Genomic DNA, 13,990 nt, shown 5'->3' on the forward strand with positions numbered 1-13,990 from the left:
AAGAAGGCCAATGGCATTTTGGGATGTATATGTAGGGGCATTGCCAGCAGATGGAGGGATGTGATCGTTCCCCTCTATTCAGCATTGGTGAGGCCTCATCTGGAGTACTGTGTCCAGTTTTGGGCCCCACTACAAGAAGGATGTGGAAAAATTGGAAAACATCTAGGGGAGGGCAACAAAAATGATTAGGGGACTGGAACACATGAGTTATGAGGAGAGGCTGAGGGAACTGGGATTGTTTAGTCTGCAGAAGAGAAGAATGAGGAGGGATTTGATAGCTGCTTTCAACTACCTGAAAGGGGGTTCCAAAGAGGATGGCTCTAGACTGTTCTCAGTGGTAGCAGATGACAGAACGAGGAGTAGTGGTCTCAAGTTGCAGTGGGGGAGGTTTAGGTTGGATATTAGGAAAAACTTTTTCACTAGGAGGGTGGTGAAACGCTGCAATGCATTATCTAGGGAGGTGGTGGAATGTCCTTCCTTCGAAGTTTTTAAGGTCAGGCTTGACAAAGTCCTGGCTGGGATAATTTAGTTGGGGATTGGTCCTGCTTTGAGCAGGGGGTTGGACTAGATGACCTCCTGAGGTCCCTTCCGACCCTGATATTCTATGATTCTACTCCAGTGGGATGGCATACACCTGCATGCAATCAGTTGCAATAATTAATAGTCACCATGTGCAATGCATATTGGTCCAGATCTCCATGGCCAGTTGTCGCCGCTCCCATTAGGGTGAACTGGCTCCAGCATTCCCAGGCCAGGCAGTGGGGTGACAGAGTCGGCATGAAAGAAGCCTATCTTCCCTCTCCCAGTGGTCCTGCTGCACAGTGGTGGGTACATGGGGAGGGGCTGTGTGGGGAGTTTGCACTGTGTTGCCAACAAGTAACTCTGAGGGGAATGAACCCTGAACTGCTGTCTGTGGGGATTAGCCTTTCTCTGAAAACTTTCACCAACAGGAACCTAGAGGATAGCGCTAAGAGTTGTCAGGGAGAGTGCTTTCACAGCAGGAGCCTGACATCCCTGCGAAATCTTAAGGGCACACAAACCATCTTCCAGCCTTCAGGTCTGGTTATCTGATCTCATGCCAGTGAAATAAACTGGTCATCATGCGCTGGTTTGGGGAACATAAAATGAACACCAAAGCCCGTCGGCTTCACATTCCCTAAAGTCTGCTGAGCCCTGTCTGCTCCGCAGCTGGGATTACTCTGTGGGGTGTGATTGGAGAGTCTGGCTCAGCTCCAGGGCAGAGAGAGCCTCTATATATGCCCGGAGAGGGGAAAGCTGTATCAGAGAGAGCTGGAGCCGCCTCGTCCTGCCTTCTCCCACGGTGTGCTCAAAGCTGAGGAAATAACTGCTCGACAAAATGTGCAAAGGATTAGCTGCCTTGCCACACACATGTCTGGAGAGGTGAGAACAATGGGTGTTCGTGCAGAAAACAAGATGCTTATTGATTTACAGGCAAGATTGCTTCAACTTCTTAAATTAGATGGGGCATTTAAACATACAAACGCTTAGCCCTGTGTTGTGTTGGAGGGCAAGGCGTGAGGCAAGGTCCTGCATGCTGCCCTGCCCCTCACAAAGGACAGTTACAGCATGTAAGACAAAAGCAGGTCTCAGGATTATTCCAAAGAGCAGCGGGAGGGTGTCTTTCCCTGTATGTTGCCTCTGACTGTTATCTGCGCCGCAGGAGCCAGCTGGCAGGGCAGCTGCAGCCCGGACCCGGACCCCAGACCCCCTGGCGGCTGCCCCGGAGCCCAGCAGCTGGGCTGCCTCGGACCGGGTCGGCCGGCCCCCCAGCCCCCGGAGCTAGCGGTGCGGGGCCGGGCGGCTGCCCCGGACCGGACCCAGGGCTAGAGCTCGCCGGGCCCGCCGGCTACCCCGGAGCTCACAGGTCCTGCCGGCGCCGGCTGCCCCGGAGCTCGCGGGGAGTCTATGGGATCTGGGCTGTACTGCCAGGGGCTGGATCCTGAGCTGACTGATGCCCACACTGTGGGAGTGGGGTCAGTGAGAGACCCCACACGTAACCCTGGAGGCTTGTGCTTCAAGAAACACCATTCTGAGTGTTGTCTATCACTTAAAATGCTCTGCTGTAGCGCTGAAGTGAAGATACCACCTGCGCAGACAGGAGGACTTCTCCCATCTCCCAGTTTAGGTGCCCCACCTCCCCGAGAGGCGGGTGCTAGGCGCTTTCTACAGGGGGGCTAGGTCAGTTTAACTGCATCACTCAGAGGTGTGGATTTTCACACTCCTGAGCTATGGCGTTATACCGTCATTTCCTAGGCATGGGTATAGTCACAATTCCTTCCTGCTTCCTCCTTGTGTAGGGGACATTCACTTGTGCTGGCCAAGGCTACCAACAAATGACCCCACTCCCCATACATGTGCAAGGAGCAGACCTACCTCATTGAGCAGAAGGCAACCAAAGTTCAGCCCATTCCCTGACCCTACCCACACAGCCACTGCGGGAAGTGGGGAGTCAACAGGTGTGTGGCTGACTCTGACAGGACATGGCTGGCTAGCTTGTGCAAGCATACCAGGCTAGTGCTCACTCCTTCTTCCTCCCTTGCACAGACATCTTGTCCAGCTCGCAATCTAGCCCTGAATACAGAGCTCTGACCCTGCATCTGGAACAACCTGAGAAAGCAACAGTTACACTAGTGAACTGGCCAGTGGCAGATTCCCTGGCTAAACACATGAATCTTTACAAAGTGTTTCTCTTCACAATCCCAACTGCAGATCTGAAGCTGGGCTTTTCAGATCGGGGAGGATTGGGTCTATTGTGTAAATAGCTGTAGACATTGAATACACTGGGGGATCTGTGTATGCCAAGTCTGCTGTTTCCCCTGTAGATTACAGATTTGTGACCCATTATACAGGATTAGGCACAAGGAGAAAAAGATATGTATTGCTTTTTGTGAAGTCAGGCTTAATGCAATGATCTCATGAGATCAGAATGTGATTTGTGGCTGTTAAGAAATAGCCTTGCTCTAAAATGTTTCAAAGTCCTCCCCTGTTTCAGGATTTCTCTCAGAATGTGCATTATCCAAATCCATAGTCCCCAGCCCCTCTGACAAGGCATAGTTCTGATGCAGCTATTTCACTCTTTTTGTTGTTGTTGTTGTTATTAATAACCACATTTCCAAGAGTTCTCATCCTATCCTACTTGGGGTACTTCACTCGTGCTATGGGCCATGTTAGAATTTTCCAGGTTGCTCCCTGAGGTCAGAGAGAAAACACTTTTACAGAGAAAGAATGGGGCTGGATTTGCAGGTCCCTGGCTGGAAAATGCCTGTCTTAGCTGTGTCAGCTGGGAATTTCAGAAGCTCCTAAGGATGTCAGAGCACAAGTCACAGGGACCCCTGTACCAAGAGTCACTTTGTGTTTGGAAAATCCCACCCCCCATCGCTAGTTCTTTTAAGAACCCCCAGGGCAGAGCTGTTGCAGATGGCCAACTTGCTCCATTCCTTTCTAACATGTTTGTGATTAATTAAGAAACAACTGCTCTAATAGGTGTTCTGCATGCATACATATGAACAAAGATTTTAGGACTAATATTGGCAATATGTGATAGAAAGCCCATCTTTCTTTTCATAGGGCATTGGTCAAACCCTCTAGACTCTCTATACTTGTGTGTAATTTCCTCCCCATATTGGGGGCCAAGTTACACTGTAACTTTAAAATACCTCCGATTTGTGCAAGTGTCTACAGTTTCAGAAATTGTGCTCTCAATCTATTCCGTATGAAGAAGAGCTGACCCTGGGCTCGCCATGCTCTGGGACACTCTTTAAAACTAACAGCTAAAAAATAGACTCTTCTAGGGACTCCCCACTTTACCAAATAATTTACACAAATCTGATGCAAATTTCCTGTCCATTTAGTTTTTGCTAGGAGATTTTGTATGTATGTAGCTGCAGCTTAAATCTATCCATCCCCCTTTACACAAGTGTAAATGACAACACAGGGCCAAATTCTCATATACAAACAAGTTCTTTTTTCACAACTCTGCCAGTGTCAAGGGGCCTTAAAGAGTATAAATGTAACTTAGGCCGTCTTTCTGCAGTCAGAGCAGGACATGGGGGCCTCAGTGTAAATAAGACATGGGAGTGTCAGTCAGTGGAGAATTGGGACGTTGGCCTCTGCTTGATGAGGATGTTCAAAAGACAATTGAAGGGAAAATGGTTTTACCATTTTTGAGCATGAATAGAATGTAAACAATTCTTGTGACTTCTCTTTGAGCAGTGTCACAACCAGCCCAGCGAGAGGCTAGCAGGTTACAGATGGCATAGAGACAGCACTCATTGAACAGCAGCACCCTACATCCAAAGGAAGCATCTGATTTGTCTGAGCTGTGAACCTCTGAAAACTGTGTGATGAGTATGCACAGTAGGTTATGGGGAGCATTTTCAAAGTGCCTACATGATTTAGAAGCCTAAGTCCCATTTTCAAAGGTGATTCAGGCACTTAAGGATTCCAACCCAACTGACTTTCAATGGGATGTAGAGCTTTTGAAATATTCCCTTTTATCAGTATGCTTACCAAGAATAAGCCTAAGGCAGGGGTTTGTCTACATGGGGTCCAAATTTCCTTTTAAAGTGAATTAGTCAAACTGCATTAAAATCCCTATGTGGACCCTCTCATTCAGAATCAAAGTGGCCTGAGGAGTCATTAATCCCACCTGCAGTGCCAATTTTGTTTGACTCAGACGTAGTGTTGTGACGCAGAAGGAATCTCAGGGGCTCCTGGGGACCTTATCAGTTCAAAGGGGCTTTAAGGTATGCTGGGGCTTGGAAAGGGGCTGTGTGCAATTCTGGAGCTGCTAAGGCAGTGGTTCTCAAACTTTTGTATGGGTGACCCCTTTCACATAGCAAGCCTCTGTGTGTAACCCCCCTTATAAATTAAAAACACTTTTTTTACATATTTAATACCGTTATAAATGCTGAAGGCAAAGTGGGATTTGGGGTGGAGGCTGACAGCTCGCGAACCCCCATGTAATAACCTTGTGACCCCTTGAGGGGTCCTGACCCCCAGTTTGAGAACCCCTGTGCTAAGGGGTCATGAAGTTAGGTGTAGAGGGGTGCAGGGGTTATGATTAGGTCTCTAAATGGAAAAAAAAATCCAGTCTCCAAAACTCATCCCACAGACCAAGTTCCACCCATTTGAAGCAGATGCCTATATGAGAGAGCATTTGATTTCCTTTGTGCTTAGGATGGGGCTGGAGCTCCAGGGCTCACAGTGGGTTTTGCATGTTCTTGTGGATCCTCAGGCAAGCAAAGATGTAGCTCACACAGCTGGGTGACCTTGTCATGACTCTACACTGTTGTGACATTCTATACCTTGGGGGAGCACCCTGTAACCCTCATATTCCTCATTAACATATAATTGTGATATTGCTTATAAAGCATGCCATGAGAGGTATCAAGAGAAAGGTTATGATCTGCTGAAAGCCATTGTTCCATCAAAATAGGTGTATAATAAATCATAGAATATCAGGGTTGGAAGGGACCTCAGGAGGTCATCTAGTCCAACCCCCTGCTCAAAGCGGGACCAATCCCCAATTAAATCATCCCAGCCAGGGCTTTGTCAAGCCTGACCTAAAAACTTCTAAGGAAGGAGATTCTACCACCTCCCTAGGTAACGCATTCCAGTGTTTCACCACCCTCCTAGTGAAAAAGTTTTTCCTAATATCCAACCTAAACCTCCCCCACTGCAACTTGAGACCATTACTCCTTGTCCTGTCCTCTTCTACCACTGAGAATAGTCTAGAACCATCCTCTCTGGAACCACCTCTCAGGTAGTTGAAAGCAGCTATCAAATCCCCCCTCATTCTTCTCTTCTGCAGAAGAAACAATCCCAGTTCCCTCAGCCTCTCCTCATAACTCATGTGTTCCAGTCCCCTAATCATTTTTGTTGCCCTTCGCTGGACTCTCTCCAATTTATCCACATCCTTCTTGTCGTGTGGGGCCCAAAACTGGACACAGTACTCCAGATGAGGCCTCACCAATGTCGAATAGAGGGGGACGATCACGTCCCTCGATCTGCTCGCTATGCCCCTAATTATACATCCCAAAATGCCATTGGCCTTCTTGGCAACAAGGGCACATATTTGACTCATATCCAGCTTCTCGTCCACTGTCACCCCTAGGTCCTTTTCCGCAGAACTGCTGCCTATAAAATGCATATAAAATTATAAGAATTGTGTTGTATGGTTTTCACTAAAATATGCTGTGGGTTTGGGAAGTGCCCAGATACTAGCTCTCCAGAGACAATGACAAGGGAAGGGGTAACCAACATCCAGGTGGGTGCCGAACACACATCACCAGCCATTGTCCAGCTGAGAAGTTACAGTCCTTAGATGTATGAACAGGGGAATCTCAAGGAGAAGAAAGGTTATTTTACCTCATATTTGGCACTAGTGCCATGTTGGTGCCCACAATTCAAGAAGCATGTTGATACATTGAAGACGGTTCAAAGAAGAGCTATGAGATTGATTAAAAGATTAGTGTGACATTCTGTACTTTGGGAGGAGCACCCTGTAACCCCCCATATTCCTCATCTGTATATAATTGTGATCTTACCTTACAAGGCATGCTATATATGTATCAGGGGAAAGGTTATGATCTGCTGAAAGTCATTTCTCATCCATATATGTATATCACTAATGCATCTGAAGTTATGAGACTTGGGTTTTATGGTTGTCACTAAAACATGCTGTAAATTGGGGAATCAGCCAGATATTAGCTCCCCAGAGGCAACAGAAGGAAAGTAACCAGCACCCGGGTGGGGTGTGAAACAACCCATCAACAACCATTGTCCAGCAAGGGAGCTACAACGCAATGGCTCACCTGCATGAGGCCACACCAGGGGAATTGCTCAACCTTGCCTGGGGACTCAGCAGACATGCTTGGACTTGTGTTTTTCAAGCACATGGTTTGAGGGTATAAAATCGAACACAGAGGGCCTATGCTTGGTCCTTCTCCTACCTCCACCTATGTTGCAAGCAACTAAGACTCTGAGAAGACAAGACTCCAACACAGGAGATTGGCCTAGGTTAAGGAACAAACCTGTATGTGACAGGTTGGATACCCTAGGAGGCCACCTGATGTGCTGAGATATCACTGAACTCGCCTGTTAAGCCAGTTTTGGCACCCTTTTGACCTGTCTTGCTGATTCAGGCTTTTAAGCCTGCTCCAACACACATGCAGGCAGGGCTACCCCCAACTGCAGAACAAAGCAGACACTGAGATCAATTCTGGGAAGGCTCAGCTTAAGGGACTTGCCCCAGCATCCAGGTGTGCAGACCTAAAGATATATTATGAAATCCACCTCCTCTCTCAATGTGGAGGAAGGTATGCACAGCTTCTTGCTCTACCCCCTAGTTAGAAATTACAGAAACTGGGTTTAATAATTAACAAAACAAATTTTATTAACTATAAAAGGGAGATTTTAAGCGGTAAAGTTTCTGTGGTTCAGAGTTCCAGTTATATTCATTTTCAGACTGGACCACTGTCTCAGTCTGGACTTCTCCCTTGCCTTCCCTTCAGGTGGCTTTTGCAGACTTTCTTCTTGGGCAGACAGCCATGGAGAGGAGGAGTCCCATTTGCCTTCCTCCCCACCCTTAAATATGATTTACATAAGGTGGGAATCCTTCGTTTCCCAAACTTGACCCCCCTTCCCTTCCTTTGGAAAGTTACAAGAAGTCCCAGGTAATATTTAGTATCAGGTGACAAAACCCATGTCTCTGCAGGGCTGTGGCAGCCATTTTTCGTAGGCTGTCTCCAGCATCCACAGGAAGACTAAGCTCTTTCACAGTCCATTGCTTCTGCTAATGGCGCATTAGCCCTGTTCGGCTTTTCCATTGTTGTACCTGAAGCACTGGTTGGGGGTGACATTCAAAGTAACACATTTGAAATACAGATACATAATTAATATTCCTAACATCAGATACAGAAATGATACAGACATACAAATTGGATAATCACATTCAGTAAATCATAACCTTTAAAATGATATCTCACATAATCCATCTCAAAGTATTTCTCAGTTATGTCATTCATATCATAAGCATATTTTCATAAAGAATATGGAATGAAACATCACACTGTATATTAAGGACTTCAGTATCCCGTGGGGTGAGAAAAACTGCTTAATCTAGATGTTGCCCAGTCTAATAGGGGTGAGAGTTTAGACTGCATGCTTATTTTTTATTTCTTTTGGTAACTAACTCTGACTTTTTGCCTATCATTTAATATCACTTAAAATCTGCCTTTTATAGTCAATACAAATGTTTATCTTTACCAGTGAGTTTGTATGAAGTGTGTGGCAAATCTGCTCAGGTTTTGCAAAAGCTGTTGGATATCCACTTTTCATTGATGAAGTGGTGAACCAATTAATAAATTTGCACTGCTCATCTTGAGTAGTGCAAGACGGTATATTCCTGGGGTACAGTGCTGGGAGGATTTGGCTCTGGTGCCTTTCTCTGTGTGATTCATGAGTGGATCTGGGAGCATTCATACAATCTAGCTGGGTTTGGGGTCTCCGCATGTGGTTGTGCTGAGTGATAACAGTGCCTGGAGGGGTTTGCTGCTGGTCACTAGCAAGGCATTGTGAGAGACAGCCCAGGCTGGAGAGAGCGAAGGTGGCACAGCAGTCCCACAGTCCCAGGCTGCACCCTGGGGATCCCACATAGTAGCACAGAAAGCAGCGTGAAATACATAGCTTGTTGAACTGAGCAAGATTTGCACTTCATACATTGGTGTAAAGATTTTAAGTGAGGCTTTAAGTGTGGTGGCTAAGGACAGTCAGGACGAGGCTACTGGTTTGTTATTTTCTGTTTGTTTATTTTGGGAAAGTGAAGTTGTCAAGGTTCCTTCCCCACTCTGAACTCTAGGGTACAGATGTGGGGACCTGCATGAAAACCTCCTAAGCTTACTTTTATCAGCTTAGGTTAAAATTTCCCCAAGGTACAAACTATTTTACCCTTTGCCCTTGGACTTCCACTGCCACCACCAAACTTTATCTGGGTTCCTGAGAAAACGTCTTTCCCCCCAAAATCCTCCCAACCCTTGCACCCCACTTCCTGGGGAAGGTTTGGTAAAAATCCTCACCAATTTGCATAGGTGACCACAGACCCAAACCCTTGGATCTTAGATCAATGAAAAAGCATTCAGTTTCCTTACAAGAAGGCTTTTAATAGAAGTAAAAAAAAGAATCATCTCTGTAAAATCAGGATGGTAAATACCTTACAGGGTAATTAGATTCAAAACATAGAGAATCCCTCTTGGAAAACCTTAAGTTACAAAAAAGACACACAGACAGGAATATTCATTCTATTCAGCACAGCTATTTTCTCAGCCATTTAAAGAAATCATAATCTAACACATATCTAGCTAGATTACTTACTAAGTTCTAAGACTCCATTTCTGTTCTGTCCCCAGCAAAAGCACCACACAGACAGACCCAGACCCTTTGTTTTTCTCCCTCCTCCCAGCTTTTGAAAGTATCTTGTCTCCTCATTGGTCATTTTGGTCAGGTGCCAGTGAGGTTACCTTTAGCTTCTTATTCCTTTACAAGTGAAAGGATTTTTCCTCTGGCCAGGAGGGATTTTAAAGGGTTTACCTTTCCCTTTATATTTATGAAAAAAGTAAGGACAGAAAAGCAGGAAAATGACTGAAAGCAGTAAAGCTATTGTGAAGTTGCAGCTTTTTAGGCTGCAGGTTGCAGAAATGGGCAGGAATGGTGCCCCTAGCCTCTGTTTGTCAGAAGCTGGGATTGGGTAACAGGGCATGGATCACTTGATGATAACCTGTCTGTTCATTCCCTTTGGGGCACCTGCCATTGGCCACTGTCAGAGGACAGAATACTGGGCTTGATGGACCTTTGATCTGACCCAGTATGGCCATTCTTACGTTCTTAAAAGGAGAGGGAGCACCAGGGATTATTACAACTGAAAGAACTGTAGATAAAGGAGAAGGAAAGACTGTGAAAACACCAACTGTTACCTGCTAGAGAAGCAGAACCAGAACCCACTGACCCCAGCGATTCCCATAACTCCAAAAATCCACAGTTGGGACCATTTATGTCCTGCATACGAGGCAGAAGATATTGCTGATATCTGACTACCTTTGAAAGGCTGTGTGCAGTGCATGGAACCCCTGATGCCAAGAGAGTTTCTACCCTGATTGCAAAATTAACTGGTAAAGTTTTAAGTGTATTCAGTGAAATGCCCATTGAGGATGCTTTAGACCAGTGGTGGGCAATCTGCGGCCTGTCAGGGTAATCCGGTGGTGGGCCATGAGACAGTTTGTTTACATTGACTGTCCACAGGCTGCCCGCAGCAGTAAAGTCTGTGGATGAGATGGCATCTCTAGCTGTTGCCTAGAAAAGACGAAGGCATCTATTGAAAGCAAATGGCCAAAAGAGTTATTTAAACCTGGTGGGAAGGGAGGGTACCATTTTATCCATAGGAAGAAGGAGCGGGGTTGGGAGCCCAGACATTCCCCTTTCCAAAAGCATCCTCTTACTGGTAATTCCCATCCCAAACCTCCTATCAATCCAGAGGAGCCCAAAAGGTGCTACCAGTGTAATTCCACTGATCACCTGAAGAATAAATGCCCTGTACTAGGAGGAAGCAAGCAACCAACAGCTCGCGTTAGTTCTGCTGTCCTCAACACAGAAACCTCCCAAGCAATTGAAACCTATCATACAGATTTTGTGAGATTAGCCTCTGCAGAACCAGATATGGAACACGTTAAGGTTGGCCAAATTGATGGCAGGGAATGCTTGGGGCAGAGGGATACAGGGGCTCAGATCTCTCTGGTTAAGCTGAGTGCAGTTCCAGAAGCCAGTATATTGCCTGGCCAAATGGCAGAGATTGTGGGGGTGGACAAAAGCAGATTCCTCATACCACTAGCTAAAAATCCATGTGGGAAGGTTTGGAAAGTATTTTGACTGTGGGGGTAATGAAACACCTCCTAGTTGACCAGCTTCTTGGTAACTATTTTTTCCCATGTAGCTCAGGTTAAAGTATTTGCCTGCAGCAGGGGGGAGTTTTATGCTGGGACCCCCTAGGGAAAGGGTAAGGTCTCAGGAACTGCTTGAAAGAATGGGAAAGAGTCTCCTTGATTCTTCTGCAGCAGGGGGAAGTTACAGGCTTCCAGGTGGGAGGGTGGTTCAGACCAACTCCTGCATTGCAGCTGGAGGCAACACCACCTCAGGAAGGGAGGGGGGTGTGTGTGTAATGCTTGCCCAGGAGAAAATTGTCCAGGTTGTGAGCTGCCAACAAGTTGCAGGTGAACCAGAGAAAAAACCCACTCTAGGGAACATAAGGATATGTGTCCCAGAGGGCAGCCCAGAAAAGGGTGATGTGACCTCAGAAACCACTGAGGTGGGTGAGGATCCCTGTGACTGTAACACAGGGAAGCAGTGAGCTTCCAAATATGGGAGGGGCTGAGACTAGCTCCTTTCCAGCAGGAGGCAGATTTTAAGTGGTAAGAGACAGAACAAAGGAGATTACTGAACAAATAAAATAAAACACAGGGACTAAGCTTGAAACAGGTTACAAAATGTAATTTCTCACCCTAAATGTTGAATTTATGCAGGATGCAGAGTTTCTGTAGCTCAGAGTTCCAGTTATTATTCTTAAAAACTGGACTCCTGTCTCAATCTGGACTCTCTCCCGCTTTTCCTTCAGATTAGTTCCTTTGTCCCTTCTGGTTCTTTCAGCAGTCGTCCTTCTTGGGTAGGCAGTAGAGGAGAGTTCCATTTGCCTTCACCCCTCCCCACCCTGAAATAAGATTTACATACTATCATAAATATAAAGGGAAGGGTAAACACCTTTAAAATCCCTCCTGGCTCCATGTGCAGGTGGCGGAGTCGGTGCGCCACAGTTTGGTCCTGGCGGAAGTCACGAGAGTCGGAGACCTCCTGGACTACGACCGGGGAGACTGGCTGGATCTCCTGACGCTCACTCGGCGCATGGGGCTCTCCAGACCTTGTACCCCCCTGTGCGTACTTCAGGAGGTGAAGGCCGCCTTGACGCCCGCTGCTCAGGCTTATCTCAATCGAGCCCTGTGCGAGGGTGCACACCACCCACCCTCTACCCCAGGCCCCCCGGACCTTTCAATTGGGCCCCTACCCCATAGATCCCAACAAACCCCTCACCCTTTCACTGCAAGCCAGCTGCATGAACTGCAGCCGGTCAGCTTCCAAATCGCGCCACGGAAATATTTATACACACTCACGCTTCACACCCTTCACGCCCACACCCTGGTGTCCTGCCCCGATACAAAGTGGCGGGACCTCCTGCCACCTTTGGAGGGTGAGCAAACTCGGTGGGCCAGCCTGTATTCCACCTTGGTCCCGAGGCCCGTCGGGGACATTAGTTAGCGGCTCCTTCACGGAGCTGTGAGCACGGGCGTGTTTTTGACACGGTTCACCCCCATCCCGGATACTTGCCCTTTTTGCAACGTGAGGGAAACCCTGGCACATGTATATTTAGAGTGTGCCAGACTGCAGCCCCTTTTCCGGCTCCTCACGAATATTTTATTACTCTTTTGGCTCCACTTTTCCCCTCACCTTTTTATCTACACACTCCCCATCCGTGGCCCCACAAAATCGCGAGATCTCCTGGTTAACCTCCTCCTAGCCCTAGCTAAAACAGCCATTTATAAAACCAGAGAGGGGAGGTTGGCTAATGAAGCGTCCTGCGATTTTAGGGCCGTTTTCCGATCCTCAGTACATTCACGTATCCGGCCGGAGTTCCTCTGGGCGGCGTCTACCGACTCCCTTGACGCCTTCGAGGAGCGGTGGGCGCTGTCCAAGGTTCTCTGCTCGGTGACCCCGTCCGGTTCCCTCCGTCTGACCCTTTGATTGAGGGGAAGAGCGAGAGACCCCAATCCCAGCCGTTGCCGCTGTGGATACCATCATCATTGTCACCTAGGAGGGGTCCTATAACACGTGGGTGTAATCCCCCACCCCCACCCCAAACCACCCACCCCGCAGCTGTGCCCATCTTGTCGGGCACTCTCAGGAGAGGAATAATCGGTGACACTGGGCGTGGCACTAGGTAACTCGAGGGGGTGGAAGACCACGAGTGTCGAGGAAGCCCCCCCGCTCTGGGCCCAGGCTAGCCTGAACACTTCTCCCTCCTGAAGGCTGCTGTGTTATACCTTCTGTTTGCTTTTGTTTTGTTGCATAGTTTTGCTTTATCCTCTCTGGTGATTCTTTGTAAGTGTAACACAAATAAAATTCTCTTCTGCTTTAAAAAAAAAATCCCTCCTGGCCAGAGGAAAAACCCTTTCACCTGTAAAGGATTAAGAAGCTAGGATAACCTTGCTGGCACCTGACCAAAATGACCAAAGTGGAGACAAGATACTTTCAAAGCTGGAGGCGGGGAGAAAAAGGTTCTCTCTGTCTGTGTGTTGCTTTTGCCAGGACCAGAGCAGGAATGCAGGTTAGAACTCCTGTAAAGGGCTAATAAGCAATCCAGTTAGATATGCATTAGATTCTGTTTTGTTTAAATGGCTGATAAAATAAGCTGTGCTGAATGGAATGTATATTCCTGTTTGTGTCTTTTTGTAACTTAAAATTTCACCTAGAGGGATTCTCTATGTTTTGAATCTGATTACCCTGTAAGGTATATACCATCCTGATTTTACAGAGGTGATTCTTTTACTTTTTCTTCTATTAAAATTATTCTTTTAAGAACCTGATTGCTTTTTCATTGTTCTTAAGATCCAAGGGTTTGGGTCTGTGTTCATCGATGCAAATTGGTGAGGATTTTTATCAAGTCTTCCCCAGGAAAGGGGGTGTAGAGTTTGGGAAGGATTTTGCGGGGGGTGGGGGGAAGACGTTTCCAAGCGGGCTCTTTCCTCGTTATATATTTGTTAGACGCTTGGTGATGGCAGCAATAAAGTCCAAGGGCAAAAGGTAAAATAGGTTAAAAACTTCCCCAAGGTACAAACTAAGCTGGTAAAAATAAGCTTAGGGGGTTTTCATG

General features: G+C 47.0%; 1 protein-coding gene across 4 annotated transcripts in view; it reads left to right on the top strand.

The window, feature by feature from the left end:
• The first annotated feature begins 1,248 nt into the window (after positions 1 to 1,248).
• RGS5 (regulator of G protein signaling 5) overlaps positions 1,249 to 13,990 on the top strand; it is a 75,067-nt gene continuing 62,325 nt past the window's right edge. For 2 of the 4 annotated variants that reach the window (XM_073356200.1, XM_073356204.1), the window contains exon 1: positions 1,250 to 1,401. In XM_073356200.1, coding sequence (XP_073212301.1) covers positions 1,358 to 1,401 — 44 coding nt within the window. In that variant the 5' untranslated portion in view covers positions 1,250 to 1,357. Of the gene's footprint in view, positions 1,402 to 13,990 lie in introns of all 4 variants that reach the window. The other 2 variants (XM_073356201.1, XM_073356203.1) reach the window with 2 other exon arrangements.

This window comes from Lepidochelys kempii, chromosome 8, assembly GCF_965140285.1.
Source record: "Lepidochelys kempii isolate rLepKem1 chromosome 8, rLepKem1.hap1, whole genome shotgun sequence".
NCBI lineage: Eukaryota > Metazoa > Chordata > Testudines > Cheloniidae > Lepidochelys > Lepidochelys kempii.